The 26,990-nt window shown below is 53.0% G+C and overlaps 2 protein-coding genes across 2 annotated transcripts; both read left to right on the forward strand.

Annotated features, from left to right (window-relative positions):
* Position 1: 1 nt before the first annotated feature.
* LOC108641262 (hydrocephalus-inducing protein-like) lies at positions 2 to 21,750 on the forward strand (the record flags this gene model as incomplete). Its single annotated transcript, XM_029958214.1, has 19 exons — positions 2 to 105; positions 2,220 to 2,385; positions 3,408 to 3,507; positions 5,341 to 5,459; positions 6,970 to 7,193; positions 8,394 to 8,461; positions 9,463 to 9,704; positions 10,532 to 10,632; positions 11,876 to 12,011; positions 12,511 to 12,675; positions 13,553 to 13,705; positions 15,341 to 15,573; positions 16,292 to 16,541; positions 17,164 to 17,307; positions 18,776 to 18,919; positions 19,420 to 19,733; positions 20,395 to 20,785; positions 21,274 to 21,372; positions 21,658 to 21,750. Coding segments are annotated over 19 exons (3,246 nt in total), but the record flags the coding sequence as incomplete, so codon positions are not given.
* A 1,360-nt stretch (positions 21,751 to 23,110) lies between these two features.
* LOC115307206 (hydrocephalus-inducing protein homolog) lies at positions 23,111 to 26,854 on the forward strand (the record flags this gene model as incomplete). The annotated part of the gene is made up of 5 exons (XM_029958217.1): positions 23,111 to 23,163; positions 24,198 to 24,375; positions 24,899 to 24,969; positions 25,688 to 25,821; positions 26,718 to 26,854. Coding segments are annotated over exons 1-5 (538 nt in total), but the record flags the coding sequence as incomplete, so codon positions are not given.
* Between the last annotated feature and the right edge of the window lie 136 nt (positions 26,855 to 26,990).

The following is a 26,990-nucleotide window of genomic DNA, read 5'->3' on the forward strand; positions in this document are numbered from 1 at the left end:
GTCAAGCCACAGAACCACGACCATCCACAACAGAAGTAACATCACAGCCCGATTCCAGTGGAAGGCTTTTGCTACTGAGGCAGAGGAGTATCCACAGAAGATCAGGTTGGTCTGAAAGATGCAGTGACATGCACTGCCCAAGGGTAAAACTAACCTATGGCCTCAGGGGGTGCTTGTGCTTTTGAGTGCTTTAGGGTGTTAGGAACAAGTAGGTGTTCCTGCAGAGTTTGCAGGGCAGTCACAGCTCGCAGTAAGAAGCGACAAAGTTGTTCAGTTCTCAGCTCCGGAGAGGGGCAGTTTGCCCAGAGACAGGGGGACCAACCAGCAGCACGGGAGGATCATGTGGCCCTGTCCTCCCTTTTGAAGTGCTGTGGCCTCCACCTTGAACAATGTCAGTGACCTCCAGAGCCACCGAATCAGCACATAATGGGGGACACACAGTAGGCCTGCTGGGCAGCCTGTAACTCCAGAGTATCCCAGCCAATGGAGAAATGGGGAGGGACCTGTGCTCCGGGCAAAGGAGATAAAAGAAACTGCAACCTCCACTGAGTTGAGAGACCTCCCTGAGGTCTGTTCAGTGAACTCTCCTTTTATTAGAGTAAAGGTTTATTTTTTCAGTTAGCTCCTCTGTCTCCTGGCCATTTATGCGAGTTACTTCTGTACAGTCCCTCATCAGCATGGGAGGCGAGAGTGGCAGTGGTTTTGCCATTCCACATACTCAGGTCTTGGTTCAGTGGTTGTCAGGGGTCCACTCTGGGGGTCCTCCGAGGCGAGTGCCCCCTAAATCAGTCGTCCTATTTGTGACCCCGCTTCTTGCACTCGGGCAGGTATTCCCTTGTTATATAACACAAGGCAGTGGAAGGTGGGGGTGCAGAGTATCAGGGCCTTCTGGCACGTCATGGGGAAATTACTGTCTGTTGATGGAGGTTGAGCAGAGGGTTGCCACCTCAGTGGCTGGATGCCCTCCTCATGCCCAGCACTGCAGGTCAGCCCTGGAGAAACATTTCCGAATGTGGTGCACAAGGAGCCAGCCATAGCCAGTATTTTTGGGGCAGGGAGCCAGCCATAGCCAGTATTTTTGGGGCAGGGGGCCAGCCATAGCCAGTATTTTTGGGGCAGGGAGCCAGCCATAGCCAGTATTTTTGGGGCAGGGAGCCAGCCATAGCCAATATTTTTGGGGCAGGGAGCCAGCCATAGCCAGTAGTTTTGGTGCCGGTGACAGTGTTTGTCCAAGGCTCTGTCTGTGTGCAGCTGGTAATATCCATGACTGTACTTCCTTTATAACTGTGTTTGAATTTGGCTGGGTGAGGGTGCTGTCCTGTTTATACTCCACTGCCTCAATTTGCTCCCTATGGAACCTTCTACTTGTCCCCCCAGTTGCCACCTGCAGGTTCTTCACGGCCAGGGGACTGGAGTCTGAGGGGGGAACAGTGATCTGCCAGCTGGGAAGCAGCTGTTCCTTTCTCATCTCTTGGTTGTGATCTTAAAACACTGGAATGATTTCTGCTGCAGCTACCAAGTAACGGAGCAATTAACTGTGCCAAAGGTCTGCAGAGAAGGCCAAAAGGAGGAAAACAAGAAGGTGGTTCAAGGCTAGATGTCCCCCTCTCAGGGCCTCTGTTTTCATGCCTACAAAACCTTTAATGTCACTGAAGAGGTGCCATGCCTGAATTCATCAGTTGGCTTTGAAAGTGCTCTGGGATGCTCTGGTGGAAGACAGTGTAGGGAACAGGGCACACAGGGTTAGCTTATCCCTGCAGGTCCAGAAGGGAAGAAGCCAAGAGTGATGCTGGTAACCTGCAGCTGAGAGCCAGCTTCTTCTCCCCTTGCCAGGGAAGCCCTGCAGGCAGTGGGGGGGGCTCCTTGATCTTTATCTGTCTCCCCCAAGCAGCTCTGTGGTAGGAAGAGTCAGTTGAGGTCACTGGTGGGTTCTCCCTCAGTTTTGGCAGTGGCTCTGAGCCAGGAGGTTCTCTTGAGGGCTGCTGGCTTTTAAAACCTCTCCTGAGCTTGTAAGTGTGGAGTAAAAGCACCTGCCCTGCGAGTGAACGACGAGTGATCCTCTGAGCCCTTTGGGAGCCCGTGGCTTGAGCTCAGCCCCTTGCTGGGGAGCTGCTGCTGCTCCTCCCCGAGCGCTTTGCTGCTTCTGCACTTACACTCAGCTCTGCAAATCAGCGGCTTATTAAATGACCTGCTGCCTTTGTTTCTCCCTGTGGCTGCAGGCTGTGTCACAATCTGTCTCGGCCACCCCAGGAGATAGCAAAGGCTCTTGTGATGAAGCGCTATGAGGAGCTGGACCTTTACGACCGCGAGTTGGAGAAGGAGACAGCAAAGATTGAAGCAGACCCCATGCTCTTCTCAGATGATGTTTTCACCATTGAGCCCTTGGTAAGTAATAGCTGAGAACCTCCTCCTCCTCCACCCCCTCCCTGAATGAGGTCACTCGGCAGATCCCCACCTCAGCTGTCTCGATGTGCCCTGAGAGAAGACATGGGGTTTCTGGCCAGGCTGGAGAGCATGTTGCAAAAAGCATTGCTACCCTGTGGGCTCCTGGCAGGCAGCAGGAACCTGCCTAAAGCTGAGCTCTGCTGCAAGGGCTCGACGTCAAGGGAGCTTGGTGCGTGTCCTTGCAGTGTCCAGAGGGGTCGGTTACTGTAGGAAGGGGCACAGCTTACACGTGATGTGTGGGGCTTCCCAGAGGGTGTTGGAGCACTGTCAGTTCACAGACTGACCTGAAGCGAAAAGGAGGCCAAATTCAGCCCAAGGTCATGGAAATGCCAAGCCCTCCCTGGAACCAGGACTTACAGCATGTCTGAGTCTCCCTTCCAGTGTCATCTGGGAGCCTGGACACAAGACTTGGAAATGGACTTTTTGAGTTCTATTGCACACAGGGACAGAAAATCTTTTTCTGTTTCTGCAAGCAAACCCCCATGTCCTTCCATCAACCAGAGCCCTGATTATGAGTATTGGCACAGCGTGAGATGAGGAATCCCTGCTGTCTGCGCAGTGCAAAATCCTTCCTCGTCTTGGAGTAAACCCTACAATAATCCCAGCCTCTGCTTTCTTTTAAAAAAAGTGAAACTAAGTTTTTTCTTTCCAAGGAAGGGGATCATGTTCTCTTCTTGGTGACTCCTATAGCCCATCTAAGGCCAAGAGCCACCAGTGTCAGCACAAGAGCAGTTTCACACCACTGTAGCTGACAGCAGCACGATGTGAGCAAGCGCTTGTGTCAGAGCAGTAGGAATATTGTAGCGTGGGGGCTGATCAGCTGAGCATTAAGAGCATCCTGCGGTTGTGTTGAGCTGGTTTGGGAGTGTTGTTCACTCCTTGCTCTAAGTAAAGGCTTACAGATTGAAAAGAAGAAATGTGATACTGGAAGGTAAATGGTTTGCTGTCTCTTTCTGCTTTAGGAGGGAGAGGTTGGGCCACATTGTTCAGCTGAAATCAAGGTGTTCTTTAAACCCCGAGAAGCCCAAGTCTACAGAAAAGTGGCCTACTGTTCCATCTCAGGTACGGCTCCTTCTCCTCTTTCTCTTACCCACACACAGTGAGGGGGAGGTGCAAATACTCTTCCAGCCCACTGAGCTCCCGTGGAAGTGCTGGGAAGGGTCCAAGGTCATCAGGGCAGTGCTGGCTCATGTCCACTGTCCCTGCAGCTTCCTGGTGGTCTCCCATGCAAGGCCAGGGCTCAGGACACTGTTCCCAGAACAATCCAAGCAGTGCATGGATAAGCTCTCATGCCACGGGTTTGCCAGTATTTCCTCAAAGGCCAAAGAGCTACACAGCAGAACAGCTTTAGGGCACAGGCACTAAGCCCCTCTAGAGCACTGACCTCCAGGATGGCTCCTCATTCCATGGATCCATCATCAGGCAGTAGGAGCTGAGGTAGAAATGTGCTCCCTGAGCCCGGATCACCTCCCACTGCCCAGACAACAGCAGACCAGAGGTGGCTGAGCCCTGCTGAGCCCAGGCTGTCTGCAGAAGGACCACCCCTGGCCAGCACCTGCTTCTCTCCCTGTGTGGGAATTGTCACCTTCTGGCTCTCAGGCTGAAGTGTGTCCAGGTGGTGGCCACTGGGCTTGCTGTGCTCAGCTTCCAGGAGTTCTGTCAAGTCCTTTTCTGGGAGCAGTTATCATTACCCCCCACCCCGAGGTGGTGGCTTTGCTGTGCCCGCACAGGGGAGGGAACACTCACAGAGCACAGCGTGGTTCAGGTTCCCCTGTCCTTCCTCTCTGTCTCTGCATGGTGCTGCTTAGTGTTTTTCACCTTAAAGTGGGAGATGGCTGCCAGGTTTCCATCCAGGGAATACTCTGGGTTTGCCCATCTACGAGAAAGAGGTGGGAGGCCCATGGTCCTCCAGCAGCCAGGCTCCTGTTCTGGAGGGTGCTGCAATCCCCTGACCCAGCCACCCTGTTGCCTTCCTTCCTGCTCCAAGCTGATAGATACAAATGTCATGAAACAGCTTTTTATTTAGACAGTAATTGTGCAGGGATAACTCAACAAATGCCATCTACAGTAATTACTCAGGGCTCACGCTAACAAACTCTCTTCTTGCCCACCAACTGCTGTCGTTAGAGCTGTGGAAGGAAAGCATGGATTTAAAAAGTTGCTCCCAAGGCATTCCTTGTGATGTGTGAAACTGTGCATCTCTGTTTGTTGACATGGTCAGATGAGAATCGTGTTCCAAGCCAGTCACCGAAGCACGGGGACATTCTGTCAACAAGATGCTGAGTGTCAGAAAGCAGCAGAAGCTGAAGGCTTTGGCAACAAAGCCCTGTGCTGTTGGGCCACTGCCCCCCAATTTAGTTGGAAGCCAGGCAGCAATGTCCAACTCTTTGCAAGCTTTGTCCCTTCACTGAATGGGTTTCAAAGCTCCTCCAAGTGTGTGAGAAGGAAATCACAGAATCATAGAATGATAAGGGGTTGGAATGGCTCTTAAAGATCACCTAATCCCCAACCCCCCTGCCATGGGCAGGGACACCTTCCACTAGCCCAGGTTGCTCAGAGCCCCGTCCAACCTGACCTTGAACACTGCCAGGGACAGGGCAGCCACAACCTCCCTGGGCAACCTGTGCTAGGCTCTCACCACCCTCCCAGGGAAGAATTTCTTTTGTATATCTAACCTAAATGTCCTATCACTGCAGAAATCATGTTTTAAACTTGGCATCGCTTTTTCAGGGTGCAAACTGGTGGCTAAACGGGAAACAAGCCCGAGGGGTGGGTTAGAAATTGGAAGGAGCTGGTCTCACCCATCTCAGAGTCAGGGACTAGCACTGAGGCAGCCTGGAAAAAGCAGGATAAGAGAGTAAGAATTACTCTACTGAAATGGAAATCTCTCCCCAGGCCGTGAGACCAGGCTGCCCCTGCACCTCACAGGGGAAGGCCTCGAGCCCTGCCTCCAACTCAGCTCTGAGGAACTGGACATGGGGAAAGTTTTGGTTGGAGAAGCCTACAGCTACGAGGTGAGCAGCAGGGGCTGGGGTGGATCCTGATGGCTCCTGGGGCAGAGGGGAGCCTGGTGGACCTGTGGAATTTCTGGCAACTTGGGCAGTTGTGAGCAGGGAATATTTGTCATACTAGTCAAATCTGGGGGGTTTCACAGAATCTGGATCCTTTTCCGGGGCCTGAAAGGTGTTGTCTGAAGGCCCAATTCCTGCTTTTTGACAACCGCCCTTGGAGATCAGCTGGGATGCTTTCTGCAAAACAACCCCTCAACACATGAAAGCAACACTGGGTCAAAAAGCTGAAGTGTTCAGAGGCTTCTGTTCCAGCCTCAGACTCAAGGCACCTTTGTGCTCGGGCTGTTCAAGAGCAGCTGGAACAAACTGGCTGCGTTTGAGCTTGAGTCCACTGCAAGAGAGAGCAACTGAAAAAGGTGGAAAATGAGGCACTGCATCATGCCAGACACTTCCAAAAGCTTTGCCATGGCAGGAAAGGACACACGGAGTTGTTTTCTTACTAAAAGATTGTGCTCTCTCTTCTTTTTTGATGCTGATACTTTAGTGTTTCTCACTATCAATATAGTAATTTCATTAGATGAGAAAAGGTGAATGAGTAGATGATACTGTTAGTGCTGTCCTAAGCAGCTACGCTGCAGGTAAACCTCAGCTCAGCATGGGATCCCCAAGTGCAATTTGTAACACAGGTAACACACGAGAGGAGAGTAGTTTTCAAGTTTCAAGGCAGAGGTTGAATATGGGAATATTTGCAAGAGCAGCTGCAAAGCTACAAAATGAGGGACATCCCTCTGCTTCTGCCTCAACTGTTCTGACAGGTTTTGCCAGGCTAACAACTGGGGAAAGAATTCCAAAGCAGATGGATAAGTCCATGGCAATGGCAGGGTTTCCCCATGGCTGTGTAGAGATGGGAGAGAGCAACTCTTTAGAATAGGTGGAGCTGCTGTGCACCTCACATTCATCCTTTCTTGACATGTCTGGCTGAGCAAGGTCTAAGAAACTATCAGATTAAAGGAAAAATACAAGAACCCAAATGATCTACCCTAGCAGAGCTGGGGAGAGCTTCTGAAGCTGGTGATAGCACTGTTCTGAGGTGTCTTCTGCACGCAGTAAACCGGTTGGCTGCCATGGAAGCTGAATGTGTGCTGCCCTTGGCAGGGCCGGGCACCCCTGGAGCAGCAGCAGCAGCTCTGTGGGGGTTCATTACGTGGCTGCAACTGCCCCACGTTGCTCCTCAGGCCAGGTCTGAATGAACTTGGCGATGCTGGCCAGGAGTGACCCGCTCCGTGTCCCTGGGATAACCCAGGAGTGACTCTGCTTATGTGAAGTTATCGCTGCTTTGCATGAAAACCCAAAGGCAGAACTTGTCCTGTTGTACTTTTTTGGCTTCTGCCACGTAGCAGCACATGGCATCTTCTGCCTTTCCAGGGGTTAATCGTTTCTTAGAAACAACTCAGCCTTCTGTAAGAAAGGAAGTTTGCTCATGTCTTTCCATTTTGCTTTCTTGCTGCTGCAGGCAATGCTGGTTAACAAAGGAGCTATTGATGCTCCCTTTGAGCTCATCCCTCCAACCACAGCCCGTGGCTCCTGCTTCACCTTTCGGCCCCAGCAGGGCATCATTCCACCCAGTGGGCTCCAGCCTATCCAGATCTCCTTCAGTTCCACCACCCTGGGGGAGTTCAAGGAAGAATTCCATTTCAATGTGGCTGAATGCCCTAAGCCTGTGACCTTGACTATCAGGTGAGGAGGGCTCTGGGAGCTTGGTGGGCACGTCTGTAGCTGTCTCTGGGTAATCATCTCTCACCTGCCTCATTTGGTGGTGGAGCAGAGAAAAAAGGTGTTGCCCGAGGTCTTAGTCTTGGCTCTGATGTTGGCATCCCCTCAGTGTGGGGATGCCTTCTGCCCAGTGCAGGTGCCCAGGAGCTGGAGTGACTCCTTCCTGCAGGGACCTCCCTCCGCCTTGGCCGTGGCAGGCAGTGGGAAGGCATTAGTTTTGGGCAGCTGCTGGTCTGGGATGTCCCCTCTGAGCGCCCAGCAAGGCCCCCAGGGCTTTGGAGATGGGCCAGCCTGGGTGACTCTGCAGCCAGAAGAAGTGGTTCTAAAATCCTCTGTTAATGATCTGTGCCAAAGGGGCAGCAGCAGCCTCACATCATCCCTCGTGCCCAGGCACAGGCACAGGCTGTGCTCCCGGCTCCTGTGCAGGGAGTGCTCTGGGACCTCCTTTCCACAGCAGGAAGGGACTGGGGTGGGAGATGGGGAGCTCTGCAGCAGCAGGGACTGTCACAAGGACTTGGGCATCCTCCCATGGGCTGGTGCCATTGCAAAAGATAATCCTCGCCCAGCAATGGGGAAAAGGGGTGATGAAGGAGAGGCAAAGCTCTCTCCTCAGCACCACAGCAGCACGAGGGCTTGTCCCAGCTAGTCTGAACCACGGGCTGGTGGGGTAATGTGGTGGAGGCAGGAAAGCTGATGCTGGGAGCTCTGGAGCTTTGGAGGTGGCTGTGTCTGGGCTGCTGTTGGGAGGCACTGAATCAAGGTAGTAAAGAAACAAAAGGAATCTGCAGTCCATTTTACCAGGAACATCAGGGAAGTGGATAAAACATAACAAAAAGGTTATTACTTTGCAAGAGAAAAGTAGTGAGTCGGTCTTTCTCCTAAGGCAAGGGCACAGAGCCATCTCTGGGTGTGTGTACAGGGTCCTCCATGGGGCCAGCAGCACCTCGGGGGCATGCCCTGCCTGCCGTGGTGCCCTGAGCCCCATCAGCAGCTGTTGGCTGCCTCCTGTGCCCACGGACGCCGTGCTGAGCACAGGGTGCGGGGCTGGTTCGACGCCCACGGGGCTCTGACACCAGCTTTGACCCACCTGAGCCGGAAGGACGGCCAAAGGCTTTGCAGTTCCCTTTAACCAAGCCGTTGTCTCCTCTGTCCTCGTCCTCGCAGGGGCCACGTCACCGGACTGAGCCTGCATTTCAGCACAGGTGGCCTTGACTTCAATGACGTCTCCTTTGGTGAGTGTTCCCTGGGCTTGGAGGCAGCAGGAGGGATCTGTGCCTTGCCAAAACGGAGCACTTGAACAGAAGAGCATCTGTCACTCGTGCCCTTCCATGGCAGCCTGCAGGGTGTTAACTCCAGGGCTGCTGGTGGCATTTTGCCATCGTGAGATCCGAAAGGACCAAAGGAATAGAAAGTCAGTATTTTCTGGTGTCCCTCGTAGTCTCTTCTGCTCCAATCTCCCAGTCCTTGCCAGCAAAACGACTGTAAAAGTCCTCGTCCCAGGAGGGCCCAGGGGATGGGACTGCAGGAGAAGGGAGCTTAAGCCACGTACCTTTAGTGTGGGATGTTAATTAGTGGTGTGAGGGCACCTCGTTATCCCTGAGCAGGTCAGATGCCCCAGCAATAGCTCTGTCTCAGGCACCTGTGTCCTCAGAGCCGTGGGCTTCTTCTTCTTCTTCCCCAGCAGAAGCCCAGCTCTGCTGACAGAGCTTTTGGCTGAACATCCAGAGTGTCACCATTGAAATGCAGGTTCTGGTTCTCCATCTCAGGCTCACAAAAGGCTTTCTACTGAGATGATCTACAGTTTAAATGTGAAATCAGTCGTGGATTGACTGAAGGGCCATTATCATTCTGCACCCAGGATGCCTCTGTGGAGGCTCCCTGCTGGAGTCACTGCTGGAGCTGGGCAGTGTCCCTGTTGATGGGCACGGAGAAGCTCCCTGCTGTGCCTGCAGTTGGTTTTCCTCCCCATCTGGGTTCAAGTGATGCTTGGTAAGCAGGTCCTGGGAGATGTCTCCTCCCCACAGAGCTGGCCAGCCAAGCCACCTGTCCACTGCAGAGCAGGCTGTGGGCTGGTGTCCTGGCTCTGCAGGACATCCCCACCAGGTGTGGCTGTATCCCTGGCTTTCTGTTACGGGAAGCAAGTCTCAGAGCATAGTTTCATCCTACCAGGATATTCACACCAGAAGTCACGAGGTGCTTGGTGCCTACATGGCCATTTGTGTCATTTTCCTAGGCTTTCCTCAGACCTTGTCGTGCCACCTGATCAGCACCTCCGTGGTGCCCATCACCTTCCACCTTCGCATCCCTGGGGACGGCCAGGGACAGCCCAGCCTTAGGAGCTCTGATCAAGTGAAAGACAACGCTCACCCCTCCTGGGAAAAAGGCACACTGGCTCCATGTCAGGAGAAGCCAGTGGAGTTCACCATAACACCCAGCACAGGGACCATCCCTTCCCAGGGATCCCAGGAGATCAGGGTATGGGAGGAGTCTGGCCACACATGGGTCAGTAGGTGGGGCTGAAGCCTCACTGGGCTGTGGGAGGGCTTTAGTGCTGTCGGCTCTCAGCATGTGCAAGGGAGGGATCTGCAGTGGTGTGGGAGCTGGGTTACGTGGAATGTTCCTGAAGGAGCACCATTTTGTCTCCAAAACCATAAGGTGAGATCACATGGTCAACAGAAGTCATTCGTGTGTTGGTTTTGAGCGTGACTTCTTTGACTGAAAACAGGCAGAGGAAGGATGAGAACAGAAGGTGGCTGTTAGAGAGATGCCACTGTATAAAGCAGTTTGCTTTTCTTCCCAGTCTCGTTTCTCCTCTCCTGGGGAGCAGAATGAGTTGAGGTCACTGCAGGGATCCCCAGTGAGGAAAGAAAAAACTCGGCAGCCATGAACTGCCCAGCATCTGCAGGAGCACACCTTGCCCTCAGCTTCCTGCTGAAAAGCTGAACTCATTCTGTCCAAGTCAACACATTTCCTTTGCATTTATGTTATTGTAGTCAAATGAAAAAATGGGCCCCTAATTTGAAGGCAGTAGTGAGTAGAGCTTTAGTCTCATTATACATGATTATGTATAATGCTTTAATTTAGCCACCTCTGCCCTGACAGCTGCAAGGTGTGTTTAACAAATTCAGTATTGCCAGAAGGCTTATGTTACTCCCAGAGACTGTGCTCTAGGCATGGGCCAGCAGAAGAATTAAGGCAAAATCCTCCCTTGCCTTACTGCGAAACAAGAACCGGAGGAGACCACACGTGGGTAATGAGCTTTTGGGAGAAGGGAAGTATTTGCTGCTCTTCTCTTCCACCAGGTCACGCTGTGTTCCAATGACGTGGGACAGTACGACTGTGATATGGTGCTGGACGTGGATGGTTTTGGCAAGGAGGTGTTGGCTCTGTGCCTCAAAGCCAGGTACCAGTGCTCTCCTTGCAGCTGCTCGTCCTTCCCCGTGCACCCACCACCAGCACAGTGCCTTGCTCGGGGTTTGCTGGCTGCAGCTCCAGGAGAAGGCTTGCTTAAGAAGCTGGTTCTGCCCAGCTAGGTAGGAGAAGAGCAGTGCTTGGAAAGCAGCCCGTGGTGAGAAGCACCCCTGCTCACAGCCAGGCATGGCTCTGGGCCTTTTTCTCTGGGGAACAGGAATGACATTATTTATTGGCCTGGCTTTTGCTGCTTGAGGTGTAAAAAATTCCCAAGCTCCTCCTGTCCTTCTTCCTGCAAGAGGTGGGCTTGTGCTGGGTTCCAACCACACTGCAGCATTGGTTTGGGACGCAGTGAGCAGCCTGCTGAGAGCTGGGGTCTGGCTCAGTTAACGAGGGCACATGGCAGTGGGAAAGGGGCTCACAGCAGGAGTGGGAGAGGAAAGTAGTCCTTGATGTGGTAGGTGGGCTCAGGTTTCCCTGCTTCCCTCTGGCTCTTTTGAGCATTAACATTCTCAGTTCTCAGACTTAATGCAGATGTTGTTGTTGCTGCAGCCAAATTCCCTCCTGTGGTGCTGCCCTGGGTGTCAGTTTAATGACAAGAGGGATGCAGTTCCCTGGTGCCGTTCCCTCTCCCAGGCAGAGCTGTCCAGTCAGTGCCTGGGCTGCAGTTTTGTAAGGCAAGTGCCAGTGGGGACAGACCTGGGACCTGTGGGGTGCAGCAGCAAGGGAGCTGTAGGAACTGGGAGGATGATCACCCACACCCTATAGGGGGTGGCTCGTGCCCTCAACACTGGCTGAGTTCTCTGGCAGGGCAACAGCACCCTGGGAGAGAAGGGAGTTGTTTTTCCTGAGACACTGGAGTCTTGTGTTCCTTGAGCCTTGGTGAGCACTGACCTTCAATAGGAAGGCTCCCCCAGAGCTCACGGCTCGCTGGGCCTGTTGGGGGAGTCCTTGCAAGCCTCCTTGGGCAAAGGAGGGGCTGAGGCTGCTGTGGGACAAGGCCCGTGCTCTGCCCGGGCACTTGGCAGCCTCTGCAGTGCTGAGTCTCAGGGTTTGCCCCTCCTTGACAAGACGTGTTTGAGTGGAAAGACGTGAAAGGTGATTTATCTCTGGAGGGGTATTAAACATCTGTTGGACAGTGACAAATGTCTTATGCTCCATTCCATGCTCTGCGGGGTGAACGCTCTCTGTTCTCTCAGTATCTCTCATTCCCTCGGGGTCATCTCTTTGCCCAGATGTGTCGTTCCTGAGCTGCGTTTGCTCTTCTCCACCCTCGACTGTGGACCGTGCTCTGCAAAGGTCCCTTGCCAGAAGACGCTGATCCTTGTGAACCCGAGCCCCCTTCCAGGATGCTACAGAGTTCTCCCTCAGGTTTGGCATCTCATCCCCCTCCTCCTCTCAAATACTGTTGAGGGGTTTATTAGGGACAAATGGGGTTTTCATAAGACCTTGCTGGTTTCTAATCAGACTTAAAGGTGTGCTGAGAACAGGATTCTACCTGAATGTAAACTTTAGAAAGCAGTTAAATAGGAACCTACCTGAATATCAACTTCAGGAAGCATTTGAACCTCTTCAGGAAGCAGTTTATATTCTAGTGTTTGGGGTGTTTTCTTGTGAGAGCTCTTAGAAGGTTGTGAAAAGCTGCTGCAAGGAGGCTGCCAGCACAGGAGTGGGTGTCTGTGGATGCAGCAGCTGTTGGATCCCCAGAGGATGCTGAGCCCCAACAATTCTTGCATCTTTTTTTGTGCCTTTCAGCTTTTTCCTGGGGATTTTTAGAAAATGTGTGTGAGTTGCCATTGTGGTAGATGTGAAGGAGTTTAAAGTTTCCGCAAAGGTCCCTCTGAAGTTGCGCTTGATTCCGTCCCTCTAGAGACACCAAGAGGCCGCTGCTCTGTGGTACTCCAGCCCCAAGCCGTGTGGGATTATCCAGGGTCACAATGTGGTGGAGATCCCCATTACAGTTGAAGTCCAGGCAGTGGGTGCTCCTTCCATCCCGGTGGATATCGCCGTGTTCGGGAAGGAGACATCCCCACTGGTGAGTGCGAGGGGAGACGTGTGCCTTTGTGCAGTTCATCCTGGGGGGGTGGAGTGCACAGGGATTCTTCCAGGGAAAGCAGGGACTCGTCATATATGGCTGGTGTGGACAAGGACAGAAGGCAGTGGTGGCATAAGCAGTGTATGCTGGAAAAGAGGAAGAGCGGAGTCCTCCTAGGGGGTAATCTCAGCTATGGTTCATCTAAGCTGAAATCGAGGATCATTTTATTTAATTAGTCTTCCATTGAAAATGCTGGTAACTGTGGAAACACTTTTAAAATGTCATCTCCCTGAACACAAAGGGAGGATTCTGGGAACCTTCAGCTTTCTGTGTCAGAAAGGAAGGCTGATGTTTGAAAAGTGGTTGCAGGGATTTAAACTTAGAGTCAAGCAGATGGAAAGGATGATGTCAAATCCCCTGGGTGGCACCAAACATCTCAAGCCGGGCCATTGCCGTTGTGCATGTAAACCAGTCAGCAGGAAGGCCAGGCAGTGCAGGCTGTGCAGGGGAGCCTGACTTTTAACAAAACACTTGCTTGTAACTATCAGGCTGCTTCCCTTAAAGAGCAGGGTTTCTCCCCACCAGAATAACCAGCTGTTTAACTGCCAGACTGTTTTTAACTACAAATTTCTTGCAAAGCTTTTGCCTTTGGGCCAACAGTTTACAGTTTTTCTGAAAGTTTCCCAGACTTTAATCTTTTTTAATTTGGAAGGGAAGATGTCAAAAGTTTGCCTAACAGGCCAGCATTTTAACTGGAGTATCATATCTGTCCCTAGAGAAATGACTTGAGTGCGATTGAGCTGTTTAAGCTTTCTTAACTTTCCCTGTTGTGTGGGTTTGTTTTTTTTAAATCTCTCTTACCTGCTCCCTGGAACAGCAAATGCGTTTCATGTGCACTGGAAAGACGCCGCTTGTCTACGCAAGTGTGAATAAGATAAACTTGGGCGAGATCCAAGCGATACAGGAGACTTCCCAAACTCTCCAGCTGTGCAATCAGGATCTCATCCCTGCAGCCTTCAGAGCAGAGATCGTAAGTGTCTGTGGGGCTGTTTTCCAGGGAAACTCCCTGGTCAGCAGCAGCCCAGGACTTGGATTTTATATGTAAGGTTTCTGTATCACCCTGTGGGAGAGAGGAGACAAGAGATTCCATCCGAGGCAAGAGGAGCCTGGCTCTGCAGGTGGTTTTAGCTGGGACAACCTTCAGTGAAACAGTTTTCAGAGTTGTAGGAGCAGAAGCGAGTCTGGATTGTGGTTACAAGTTCTCCCTTTATTTTGGGGAAGGTATTTAGCGGTGCAGGTTGGGTTTTTGGAGCTCTGAGATGAAGAGGAGCCAGTGGCCCTTTGCTCCTGAGAGGGCAAGGATTTCCCCGTGGTTTCCTCATACCACCTGCATTTGTTTTGTGCCAAAGTGCTGTTAATGGTAGAGACCAGGGTGTGAGGTCTGGCCTCAAGCTCTGGGTGGGGAGAGGAGTTTCCCCTTCCTGGGGTCAGAGCAGCAGGGCTGTTGCACACAGACACAGCTGCAGGGATTGTGCACCTCTGGAGCCTGTGGCCTCCATAGCCTTGGGGGGAGGTTTGTTCTCCTCCGTGCTGAGTGGGCTGGACTGCTGGAGCTGGTTGAAGCCAGCCCCGACACGGTGGGCGTGGTTGTGTCTGTGGATAAAGCAGCAGGCGGTGGGGGAGAGTCCAGGCTCAGCCTCCTGGGCCAAGGAGGAGGAGAGTGAGTTTTCCACTTGCTGCTTTCCCAGGTGTCTGAGGAGGAAATGTAACCTCCAAGTGAGGGATTTCCAGGGCAGCTTTCTTCAACTCCACAATGAAGTTCTGCTCTCCACCCCTGCAGAGAGCAAGCCACCTCGGATGGGTGGTGCTGGCATGGAAATAATAGTTTTTGCATGCTCATCCCAGGCCGGGACCTGCCGAGCTGTGTCTGTACAGCTGTCCCAGTGGAAGGCCTTGCCTCCCTCCCCAGGGCAGCTTGCAGCTTTCTTACCCCATCCACAGAGGGAAGTCCATGAGAAAGCAGAGGACCAGAGTGGGAAGGCTGGGCCATGCCCACAGGGCAGTTTTCTTTCTGCTTCCTGTTTTCCTGCCCTGCTACAAGCATTTAGAGCTGACTTTTCCAAAGCCAAGGGCTCTGGGGCACCTCTTGGCAGCTGATGCTCAGTGGGAAGCCAGGGCTTTGGTCCTTCAGGGGCGAGGACTTTGGTGCTGGGCTTTTGCTCAAGCGGTTTTGCAGAGTTAGTCTTCAGGCTCTCAGCAGTATCCTGCAGCTGTGTGGCTGCTGTGGTGGGATTGGAGCAGTCGTGGCTTTCTGCAGCCTTGAGCCTTTGTGAAAACCCAGCTCTGCTGTGGGGAAACCAGAAGAGAGAAAGTAGCTTCCCTTGGCATACACTCCAAGAAAAGACTGGGGGGAGAATAACATTCTCCTGAGGAGGAGCATCCCTTGGGTTGGGCAAAACTTAAAAGTCTGTTAAAATGGGTTCAAGGCGGGTAAAATACAGGTTGTATAAGCTCTGCTCTTGCTCAGACACAGTAGTTTAGATTTAGGGAAATGAAGGCTTTACGCTTTTTACCCTCCTCTCTGTAGTCGTTCCTTTTCTCACACCCCACAAGTCACCAGGGTCCATGGTTTCCATCCTAAATGCATGTTTGCCTTGTCTTCCAGGATGGCAAATGCTGGAGTATTGAACCCAGGGAAGGAGTGGTCCCTGCCAAGGCTGAGGTTCCTGTGGTTGTCACGGCAAACCTGGGTGACACAGGGAGATTTGAAGACAGCATGAAGCTGTTCATTGAGAACAGCCTTACCAGTGTCATCCCCATCCAGGCTGTGGGCACTGGCACCACAATTGCCATTGACAAACCGTTTGCGCCGGAGCTGAATTTGGAACCCCAGTTCAAGTAAGAGATCTCTTAACTCCTGCCTCTCCTCTTGGCTCAGCAAGGAGCAGTTATGCTGTAGACTTTCAGGCTAAATCTTTTACAGTGCTCCAGGCCCTGGCTTTGTTTCCCTGAAGCCAGAGCTTCCTTTAGAAACATGTTGTTATGCTCAGGTTCCTTAAATCATTAGAGAGACGCCTCTGCCCGAATTAAGGGGCGAGCGAGACCGTGTGCCAAAGTAATAGTACGGGTTTTTATTTAACAGTAAATGTGAGGAAGAGAGAGATAAAAAGAAATGGGAAAAAGAGAGAAAGGGGGAGAGAAAGAGAATGACAAAGAGACAGATTAAGTAGAGAAAATATCACCGCTGCATGGATTCCAATGGCATCCCATTGATGCTCTTCTTGTGGCCTTCTCGGTGGTGAAGTGTTCTCAAAGTGATGGTTTCAGTCTGCATCCATTAAGGGAAGCCCAGGATGGTGAGGGAAAAAGCCCATGGTGACGAAGGAAGTCTCTTGTGCTGAGGGAAGCTGTGGAAATACTACATTACCAGTGTAAACCTCTTACTCTTTGCAATAACGACATCAGAAGGGCATCAGACATTGTTTCTGGTCCACATTAAGAGCGGGAAGGGAAGATGGTCTCCAAGCTATTAACGCTTCAGATTGCTCACTAAGAGCACTTGACTGCAGGGAAATAGCAGCTCCCATGACCTTTTCCATCTCTGCTTCTCCTCCAGCCTCGTTCCCTGCGTTTTCCGGTTCAACGTGACAAACAAGGGGCGTCAGTTCCAGCGGCTGTACTGGGGCACAGAAGGTTTCAGCCCCTTTCGACAGCGTCATCCTCTCCCTGCCCTCTGTGTCACCAAGGGCAAAAACGCTTCCCAGAGACACACCACCCCCGTATTTAAGCTGCGGCCACGGAGTATGAATCTGCAGCCAGGCCAGACTATGGAGCTGGTGCTGGAAGGCTTCTCCAGCACTGTCCAGGTGAGGTCCCTGCCAAGGGCTGAGCCTTCCCCATCAGGTCCCCTGCACTGGGGCTTCTCCTGCAGCCCCTTGACATTTGCCTGGGCAAATGAGCAAGGGCCTTCAAGACAGTGTTTAAGGCTACAGGTTTCCATGGCAGCACCAGTGGCTTTCCTTGCTGGCCACCATCGGTTGCTAAGGCTTTTTTGTGATTCCATAGCTACCAAACCCCAATGCTGATCCCAAAATACGGGCTGAAGGAAGTATTGCTTCTTGGGGGCAAACAGGGGGTTACCAGTGTCACCTGCTGAGGCACAAAGGAAGGGCAGAGAAAATAGGTTACACTTAAAGCAGGAGCCCAAGCAGAAAGTGAATTAAGCAAGTGCCAAGTGGTTTCTCTGGAGTAAGCAGAGAGTAAAAGAGAAGCCCTGTGAAGGGAGGGAGTGTCTCACGAGTGCCTTTTGTGGCTATTGGGGTGCAGTGTTAGGGCCATTGGAGCACAGAAGAAATAGGCTGCAGCAGCACAGGAAGAAAAGGGGGCAGTGTCTGTAACTTTGTGGCCCATGGGGGGTGAGGAGCCAACGCAGGGCGTTTGCTGGACACCCTGCCAGCAGCACTGGTGACAAGTGACTCTTGCATGCAGGACGTGGAGGAGAAGCTTGTGTGTGAGACAGTCGTGAAGCCAGAGATAACAAAGAAAGAGATAATCAAGACAAAGGTCACCTGCAAGTTCATTTCTCCCGCTGTGCAAATATCATCCAAGGCAATCACTTTCCGTGTGGAGAAGGTAAGTCTCTGGATTGCATCCTGGCATTTAACAGCATGGCTCAGCGAGAGAGCTCGTGGGGGGGGGGTGTGCTTGTGTTAACAGCCCTCTTTACCCTTCCTGAGGCACTTTGTAAGGTAAGTGAGGATGTTTTTAGAGATGAGACTGGTTTTTAGCTTCCTCAAAGTAGAATTGTGGCTCCAGCCGCACTGCTGAGGGGGACCGTGGCCACCTGGAGAGAAATGCCAGTTTCTGTGCTCACTGTCAAGGGAGGTTTTTGAGGATCCTCCAACGCACGGTGAAGTAGGGAAGCTGGGAAAACCAGAGATTCCTGTGAATTCCTCAGGCTGATGAGGAAAAACCTGTCATCTGCTGTGTGTCTTTGCCTTCTCTGCTGTTGGCATGGATGCTCTATGGTATAGCTCTATGGTACAGCTCTGTGCATTTCCCCAAGCCTCACCTGCTTCTAAGGACCCACACACGTCCTGCAGCTGCAGTGATGATGCCACCGAGGCAAAGCAGGTGCCCTTTAGTCTCTGGATCCCAACTTCTGCATCATCATTCCCTGAGCATAACAACATGTTTCTAAAGGAAGCTCTGGCTTCAGGGAAACAAAAATGTTGCATTTTTTAGTTTCTGTGGTTTCGGGTCTCTCCTCAGGTTACCAGGCTTCCACGGAAGCACCGAATTCTGGGAACGGGCAGTTTGGATGTAATGAGCAGCTTTTCAGCTCTCCCTGATGCCTGCTTGTGCTCTGCTTGATGCCACACTGATTTATGGAGTGCTCTGGCGCTGCAGCTGTTTGATATCAGTACATCCAGAACTAGTTTCCCAAACTCTGGTTTCTCTGCCCCGTGCAAGAAGCCCACCACAATGCACAAACAAGAAGGAGCTTAGGCTGATCATAGCTTGGAGGTTATAGACACCATGTGCCTGTGGCAGAGGCAGCAGGACACACATTGCAGAGGGACTGTTGAGGTTTCTGGCTGGCCACATGTTCATGGAATGTTCAAAGCTGACCTTGGGCTGCTGCAGGATCTCCACGAAGGGCCAAATCCTGCTTGCTTTTCTCTTCTGGCTGGCATCACTGCTTCTAGGAGGCTGCTGGAGCCAATAAGGCTGTGAGAAATGACTGTATGTGAGGGAAGATCATCTTGTGCTGTTCTGCCCAAGAGAGGAGACAAAACTGGAGACAAACGTTCTGGGGTCACTTTCTGCCTTTGATCTTGTTCAAGCAGCTGCCTCCTCTCAGGAGCCTATTCCCTCCTCTGTTCATGGAAGTGTTTCCTTGTCTCCCAGGGGAGGCTGGGGTTTCGAAACATGTAAAGAATCAGCTCTAGGGAAAAATGTCCTGGAAGGTTTAGAATCAAAGAAAAAGAGTAAATAGAGATGTATGCACTTCTGAGGTTGAAAAATGTGAAATGCGTTGGAAGGGGAAGGAGGTCTGTGGTTCCTTGAGGTTGTTTTTCCTTGTCTCCTGTTTCTGTAGCACCCCGATGATGTCCTGACTCTTCAGTACAAGCCTCTATCTTTAAAAAACACCTGCTGCCTGCCATTCCACCTTTTGCTGGACTTGGAGCAGCCGTTCCTAATCTGTGATGCAGACCATCAGCCCCTCCCTGCAGGGGCCCAGGTGAGCAGCCAAGGACCCTCCTGCCAGTGGGCTTTGAAGAGGGAGGGCTGTGGTGGTGCCCTTCTGTTGGGAGGTCCTCGAGTCAAGAAGTTTATTCCATAGAGTCAGCAGTGGACTGGCCTGAACTGTGAACTGAGTCAGCAGAGCTGCTGAAGGAAGCAAAAACTCATCTGAATTGGAAAGATCCCTCCTGGCTCTTAAGATACAAGGGGAAGGGAGCAGGCAGCCAGGTGTGGGCAAGCCATGCAGCAGAGGTGTCTCCTGGAGAGCACCCCAGCTCTCCAGCAGCCATCCTCTTGTATTGCTGCTGAGCACAGAAACAGGAGCCTGAGAATCCCCCACCGGAGTGTGGTGCTTGCAGTCAGAGCCTCCCTTGTAAAGAACTGAAGGGTGGACTGGGAAGGCCGTGCTGGGGTCACACTTGGAGCGTTTACGGTTTTGTGCTGTCAGACCTTGGGACTTCATCGTGTGGGTGACTGACACTCCTTGTCTCCTTGCAGCCTGTGAAGATGGAGGCAGGGCAGGAACTTCATCTCTCCATCGGCTTTAACCCAGCCTATGAAAAGGATCCGATCAGCTGGGTAGCAGAGAAGACTATGAAGATCCAGCTGGTGGAACATCCTCATGAGGAAGAGATCACCGTTCGGGGAGAGGTCTACTTCCCGAATCTCCGTATCCCGACCAAAGCGCTGGACTTCGGTTGCATCGCGAATGGCGCAAAACAAGTGCGTTCCCTGGAGATGACCAACTGCAGCCCAATTCCTGCCCACTACCACTGGTCATTCCGGGTGAACAGCAAGGAGTACCTGACAGGGTATGTGCACCTTTGCCCTCTCCTGGAAGCTCTGGTGTCCTGTTTGTACTTTGCAAAGACCAAAGCTGTTTGCCTGGCATCTGACAAACTGCTTTTGACTTTCCCTTGTGGAAATAACACCGACCAGCCGTGCTCAGGCTGGATGCTCAGGGAATAGGCGTTTTCCATGAGTTTGGTGCTGCTGTAGTCCCCCTCCTGGTTTCCTCTGGGAAGGAAAGCTGGTAGGGAAATCTGCTTTCTCAGACCTCTGTGGCGTGAGGCAGTGACCACCTTGGTGAAGGGCTCCTAGTCCCGCCTCCACAGTGCTGGTGGAGGCACTTTCACAGCCCTTTGGCCCCTCTGCTTTGGAATGGGTCCTCTCTGCGAGCAGAGAAACTGCTCTCTGCTCCTTGCTACCTTCTCTGCATTCCCAGCCTTGGCCTGGAAGTGCTGGAGGATGCCCAGAAAGTCCCAAATTACGTCACAGAAAGAGCTAGTTAGCACCTGAGCTGATGCTGAACATCTTGCTACCTTCCCCTTCCTTCTCCTTTTCTGAGACACCCCCTTTCTGAGCTCATCACACCTGCACCCACCCAGGGGCTGCATCCTGACGAGGAATTGCTCGTGCAGGTGTCCCTCCCTCCCACTGCAGGTCCGCGATCATGGTTATGTTGTTTTCCAGGTTCATACCTTCCCCACCTAGATTCAGACCCCAACCACAAATGGCCAGGTTCGGCTGTGTTGAGTGTGGGCGTTATTCAAGGAGGTACTTCAGGCCTGGAAGTGTGCGGGAGCCAGCCAAAGCCCCGGAAGCAGCACAGGACTCTTCCCAACAATCATCACATTCAGCAAACTGCCTGGAAACAGAACAGAATTCTTCCCAAGAGTCATCAGATTCAGAGAACTCCCTGGAAACAGAATGGGATTCTTCTGAAGAGTCATCGGATTCAGAGGGCTCCCTGGAAACAGAGGACGATTCTCCTGAACAGTCACCACATCCAGAGAACTCTCTGGAAACAAAGCAGGACTCTTCCCAAAAGTCATCACATTCAGAGGCCTCCCCGGAAGCAAAGGTGGGTTTTCTTGTGCACCTGCCACTTGTGTTGCCTCCCCCAGCTTGCTACCAAAAAGCCGTGCTCATGCTGACCTCCCCTTTTGCTGCCCTGCTGTTCTGTGCCCTGAGAGTGGGCTGGGCAGCAGGGCCAGTGGCTGGACATGGGGTGTCTGGGGAGGGAGAAATAGGATACTTTTCTTTGAAGAAGCCCACTCTGATCCTACAGACCTATGCTGAGTTGGGGATTTTTTGGCTTGTTTTCTTTACAATGTAAAATGAGGCTTTTCTGCATCATGATGAGAAGGCTCCCAGTTTCCTTCCTGTAGCAAACCGTGCCAAATCCTGATCTCCATGTACCCCCTTCCCAACCCAGCTAGAGCACCCGTTTTCAGGTCTCTGCCTTCACCCATGAGCCGGCATTGCAGTGACGGCCCCAGAGCTGCCCTTTATAGAGTGAGACTTGGCAAGGTGGCTGTGTCCTGGAATGGAAAGTGCCTTGTCTTCCAGGTGCCACCATCCACTGCTGCAGGGCCTCGGAGCTCAGTGGAGACGAAGGGGTCTGGGCAGTCGGTGGAGGCAGAGGCCCCTGGCTTCAGAGCGGAGGAGGTGAGTGGGAATCTCTCTTGCTTGCACGTTTTCAGCGTGGCAAGCAGGTCTGTTGCCCCCAGAGCTACAGAACTCCCTCTGCAGCACCCAGGGAGGGCATTGCTCCCCTGGTACCTCATCAGGTGCTCAACAGGATATTTTTCAGGAGCTTTTGGTGTAGCACCTTGAGAGAGCAGCATGTAAGTCAGAGAGAGAGGGAAAAGCCTCAGGAGTCAGATGAGCTGGGCTGGAGTCTTCCCCTCAGCTCCAAGAGCTCTCACCTCTGAGTCTCCTGCTTTTCTGAAGGCAGTAAAAACCGGTTTTAAAGGCAAGTTCTGCAGCAGAGAGAATGTCTTGCTGCCAGGAGACATCCCAGTTTACTTTAATGTCTGGTATTAATTAATGCATTGAGCAGTGAGTATGGCAGAAGACTTTGGCCATGCTCCCTCCACTGGTCAGTGGCATGGAGGCAGGATGAGATTAGGATGCTTCTGGCTGGTGTTTGAGGAATAGGCCCCTCCAGCTACGGTTGTGCTTTGCTCCAAGCCACGGCTGCTCTTCTGCACCCATTTCCACGCTCAACGACTCGATCCCTCCTCCCCTCCTGCAGGTTTTTGGTGTCCAGCCGGTGTCCGGTGTGCTGCAGCCGGGCAAGAGCCAGCAGGTGCCCTTCACCTTCTTTGGCCATGCCAACGTCATCGCCCGTGTCACAGCGCTGTGCCGGGTGGAGGGAGGCCCGACCTACGAGGTGGAGCTGAGGGGAGAGACTTCGGTCCTCACCTACCACCTGAGCATCGAGGAGATCAACTGTGGGCTGCAGGTACCACCCCTTCTCCTGGCAGAGCTGCTGCCTTGGGACCATCACCAGCAGGTTGCTGCCCAGCCCGGCCCAGGGCTCCCTCCCCTTCCCAGCTCCTTTGTTGGCTCTGGGGCTTGGAAGCACAACCTTGGAGGGATTTGTCTGGCATCCAGACTGCTTTGCAATGGCTGTCTCCACCCCCCTCTAGAATGTTGGGAATTCCTTCTCTTCAGGGTGCCTAATGCTGCCTCCTGGAGCAAGCAGGATCCCAGTGGGGATGTCCAGAGGGACACGTCCCTGAGACATCCCTCTGCTGATCCACTCCTAAAGCCTGAGCTCCAGTGAGATGCTCTTGTTTAATGCTCTTGCTTAATCCACAAAATAACCCGGTTGGGCTTCCAGTCACTGCAGTTGGAGAGAATGTCCCAGAATAATCCCCACTTTCCTACTTCTCAGTTAAAAGTCCACAGGTCTTTCCAGCTGCTGTCCCTGTCTTGGTGCCCCGTCTGTCTCCCTTTTGGCTGGTGTGTTGCTTGCCAGTATTTGCATGCAGGCGCCTTTTCTTCTGGAAAGCCTCGATGCCACCTCCTTTGTTTCTCCTGGCTGTTGGTGACCCCTCAGAGTGCAGAGGGCCCGTGTCCCCTGCTTCATTTCTTATTGGCCCTCCCATGGTTGTTCCTGCCCCTCTGCGTGCTGCCAGAACTCTGTTCCTGTGCAGGTCCCTGTGCCTGGGGGTTCCCCACGTTCCCAAGTGCCCGTAGCTCGTTCCCAGTCCCTGCTCCTGTGGTGTGTCTGCTTTCAACTCCATGAAAGAGGAAATAGATTCTCAGCAGCAGGCCTGTGTCCGTAACTTCCCACTCCTCTGTCCTCTCCAGCTCTTTAACGAAGTCACCAGAGCCGAGGTCACCCTGCGGAACGACAGGAAGGTCGGATTCACCTACGTGGTGCAGAGTCCCAGCACTGGCACTGCAGACAAGCCTCTGCCTGGTGTGCTCATGGTCCTGCCCAGCACAGTGAGTGGCACAATTGACTGACCCAGCCCTGTGTCAGGTGGCCAAGGAGAGGGTTAAAGAGAAAAAAGGGGGGCAAATAAAACCAAACCCAGCCATAAGAAGAGACCGGGCTGTAAGCAATTGCTGCTGGGGGCAGAGAAGGTCAAGCAAGTGCCATCCTAACAGACTGCCCCGTGGCCTTGGCTGGCAAGTGGCTCTGCCATCCCAGGGCAGCCACCGGTGGGAGGCACGAGCACTTTGGTCACTCCTTGGCCCCCGACTGCTGAGCTCTGTGGCTGTGCTGGCACTGAGGCTCTTCTGAGGGTCACCTTACCCCAGCTGTGGGATCAGACAGGACTAAGCAGCACTTACATATTCCTTGCTTGGGCTTGAAGCTGCTCTGCCAGAAAGTGTCACAACCCCTGTGCTGGTCCTTCCCTCCCCCCAGCTGTGCTGCTCTGGAGCAGCTTTGTGGGGCAGTGAGGGGGCCAGGGAGGAGCGGGGCTGGAAGAGCCAAGAGAGGAATTTGGAGCATCCCACCACTGTCCCAGCTTCTCAGTGCTGCCTGGATGTCTTTGAGGTGAAGCAGTGTTCCTGTCTTTGTCCCTCTTTGCCATGGGAAGAGGAAGCCGATTGGCTTTCCCATTTCTTCCTGCCTGTCTCCTACAAGGGGTGGCAGGAGCTGCTGGCCGGGCTGAGAGTGTGGGCGCTTCGCTCCTCTTCCCCAGTGGTGGCAAAAGAGCTTTTACCTGTTCAGCCTGGCTCTCGCTGGCAGAGGGCAAACCCCGTTAGCAGCAGAGCCGTGCTCACGCTGAGCACAGGGCAGGCTCTGCTGGGGGTGCAGCCTTAGGAGCCCTGGGAAGGACACACTGCACCCTCTGCACCCTCGCCTTGGAGGCTTGGGCTTTTGGGCACGAGGAAGGTAGAAGGTGATGTGGTCTGACATTTTTTTCCAGAGAGAAACTGTCTTCTCTTCTCAGCCTGTCTGTGGCCTGAGCCTTCCTCCATCACACCCTCTTTGATGCATTGCCTCCCTCTTCTCCTGTCCCTTGCAGGCTTCCATTGAACCTGGCAAGGAGCAGGTGCTGAAGCTCTATTACCTGCCAGGAGTGCCAGGAGTCTTCTGCAGGACTTTCCAGGTTCAAGTGGGTCACCTGAAACCGGTAGAAATCTCCCTGAAAGGAGAGGTGATCTTTGCTGGGATCTGTCTGGACCTGCCCTGGAGCATCAGAGGTGAGCACTGCCCGTCTGCTCCCCAGCAAAGTCCCCACTGGGGTTTTCCTGGCTGTAATGCCCAGAGGGCAGCTCACACCCATCTCCACCAAGCCTGGAGGTTGCAGGGCTGCCAGACCAACACTCACCCCTCTGGTTGCTTCCTGAGTCTTGAGCAGACAAGCACATGGAGGCTTTGTCCAAGTAACCATCCTGCAGCTCTTGCCAGCACTTCCGTCAGAGGCCTGGAAAGATGGCTAGACAGAAAAGCTTGGGAAAGCTGTAAGAGAGACTGGCAGGGCTTTTGGCAGGGATGGATTTGCATGACACTGCAGGGGATGAGATGCTCCTCTGTGGGGAGGAAGATGGGTGGGAGTGAACGTGAGGATTCAGAGATGAGCAGCAGCATCCACTTTCCAGAGACGGCTTTCCATTGATGGGTTGTTTCTGGGAGAGACCAGCATTCGGGGGAGTGGGACTTCTCAGCTTCAATGGCATTGGCACTGCACCCACACTTCTATTTGTGAATGTTTTCTTCCTTCAGGAAGTGAAAAATACGAGAGGCTATTGAAACAGGCAAAAGAAAAGCTGAAAAAGGACAAGCAGGACAAGAAAGTAAGTGTTTGGAGGAAGGCTCGAATCAGGAAGCGACACGCGAAGGGCCCTGGCATTGTGGTAGGAACAGCTGCAGTCCCATTTGGCACATGCCACCCTCCCCATGTCACTTGAGGCCCTGGCACCCCACAACACCCCACAACAGCTTCTCAGTGCCCTGCTGGCACTTGGCACCTCCCTGCCCACACCTGACCACAAACATTCATCAGCTCAGCGTTGCCCCACCTCTGGTCGTGGTCTCTCCTGGAGATGTACCAAGCTCCCCAGCTACTCCCCTTGCTGGGGAGTTTGTTGCTCCCAAATCAAGCCCTAGCAGGTTTACAGACCTTAGGAACAGCAGCCTGACTGTGCCCTGGGACTGTGCTGGCAGTACTCAACTCCAACAGGCAGTAGCTTGGTCGGGGTTCCCTTTTCAAGACAGCTTTTGTCCAAGCTGCTTTGGCACTGGTTGGGGACAGGCAAATACTTGAAGCTCTGGAAGGCTGCTGGCTTGTCTGTCTGGCCAGATCAGCTTTTCTAGCAGTGGGTGGGAAGGCACAGATGCTGCAGTTATTTCCCTGGAGAGAAGGTCCTGGCTAGGAGAGCAGAATGTGACACTGAGCAGCCAGGAGGACCCCATTCCCCCTTTCAACAAGAGCAGGGTGGGATCCTCTTTAGATACAAGCCTGGGCCTTGGGAAGGGCCTTTGCTAACCAGCCACTGCCTTCCCTTCCCTCAGGCAAAGGCTTGGCTGAGGATGGAGATGGAGCAGATGCTGATAAAGGAGAATGCTCTGGAGCTGCAGCCAACCCTCATCTCCCGCCCCCCAGAGGACACTGTCTTTAACAAGAGCATTCCTCAGAAGCTTGTCAAGTGAGTAGGGGCTCCTGTTCCCTCTCTGCAGGTGCCCTGAGGGCAACAGCCAGCAGTGTCCCCTGCTCCTGAGAGCTCCTTGTGCATGCAGAGCTGGGAACAGTGGGCACTTCAGATTGGGTCTGATCCCAGTAGCTGTGGCAGCAATAGCTCGTGAGCAGCTGACTGTCCTCCCTTCCCCAGCGCTGCGCTGAGCTTTGGAGCTGCTCAGCTCCCCACAGGTGCAAGGTCCTGTTCTTAGAGCTGCGAGGGCCCAGTGCAGACCATCAAGCCCTTCCAGACAGCACAGACACAGTCCCTGCTGACCAGCTCGGAAAGAGAACTCCAAGCTGCTCTCTTGGTTCTGACTGACAGAGCCCCCTAAGCAAAAGGTGGCTTTGATGCTGGTGGGCTGGCAGGGCTTATCTGGGTAACTTGGTCCTTCCCTTTGCTCCTTCATGATGCTGCCTGGGCATGGGAGGCTCCAGTTCAGGAAGAAGATGCTTTGCAAAACAGATCCTTCATGTGAGCAGCAAAGTTTTCCTGTGCAAATCTTATTCCAAGGCTCGGAAGCAATTTCAGGCTTGGGCTGTGCACCAGGAGAAGCGTTTTCACTGAGACCACTGGAGGTCCAATGGATTTACCTACACGGGCTTTTTGTAGCAGAGGAGCTGTGACCAGAGTCCATTGAAAACTAATTTTATTTTCGGGTCCCATTGGAAGCTGATGAAACCTAGGACCTGCACTCCCCATAACTTCCCAAAGTCATTCCCAGGTGGTCAGGCCTTGGGTTTTGTAGGCTTGAGTTGAGTTTTTACAGCAGTGAGTACAGAAATGTCCACTTTATTTGAATCTTCCGTCTACTTGAACGTGTGGCCATGCTGTTGTTTAAGGACTGTCCTTACTCCTCCTTCCAGAGTTGAGCTGCCCGAGTACATCCTGGACATGGGCACTGTTGTTCAGGGTTACAGTAAAAGCTGCACTGTGAAGATCACCAACACCTGGAGGTACCCAGTGGCCGTCCAGGCCAATGAACGTGCCCTGCGTGACACAGGTAACCAGTGCTGGAGAGGCTTCCCGTGGGCTGCAGGGAGTGTCTCAGACAGATTGGCTTAAGCCACTGCACATGGGGAGGTTTTTTGAGCTTCTTCCTCCCAGTGCCCCTGCTGGGAGCTTCAGGGCCAGAATTC

The sequence above is a fragment of the Manacus vitellinus genome, unplaced genomic scaffold, assembly GCF_001715985.3.
Source record: "Manacus vitellinus isolate BGI_N305 unplaced genomic scaffold, ASM171598v3 ctg7180002432398_pilon, whole genome shotgun sequence".
Taxonomy (NCBI): Eukaryota; Metazoa; Chordata; class Aves; order Passeriformes; family Pipridae; genus Manacus; species Manacus vitellinus.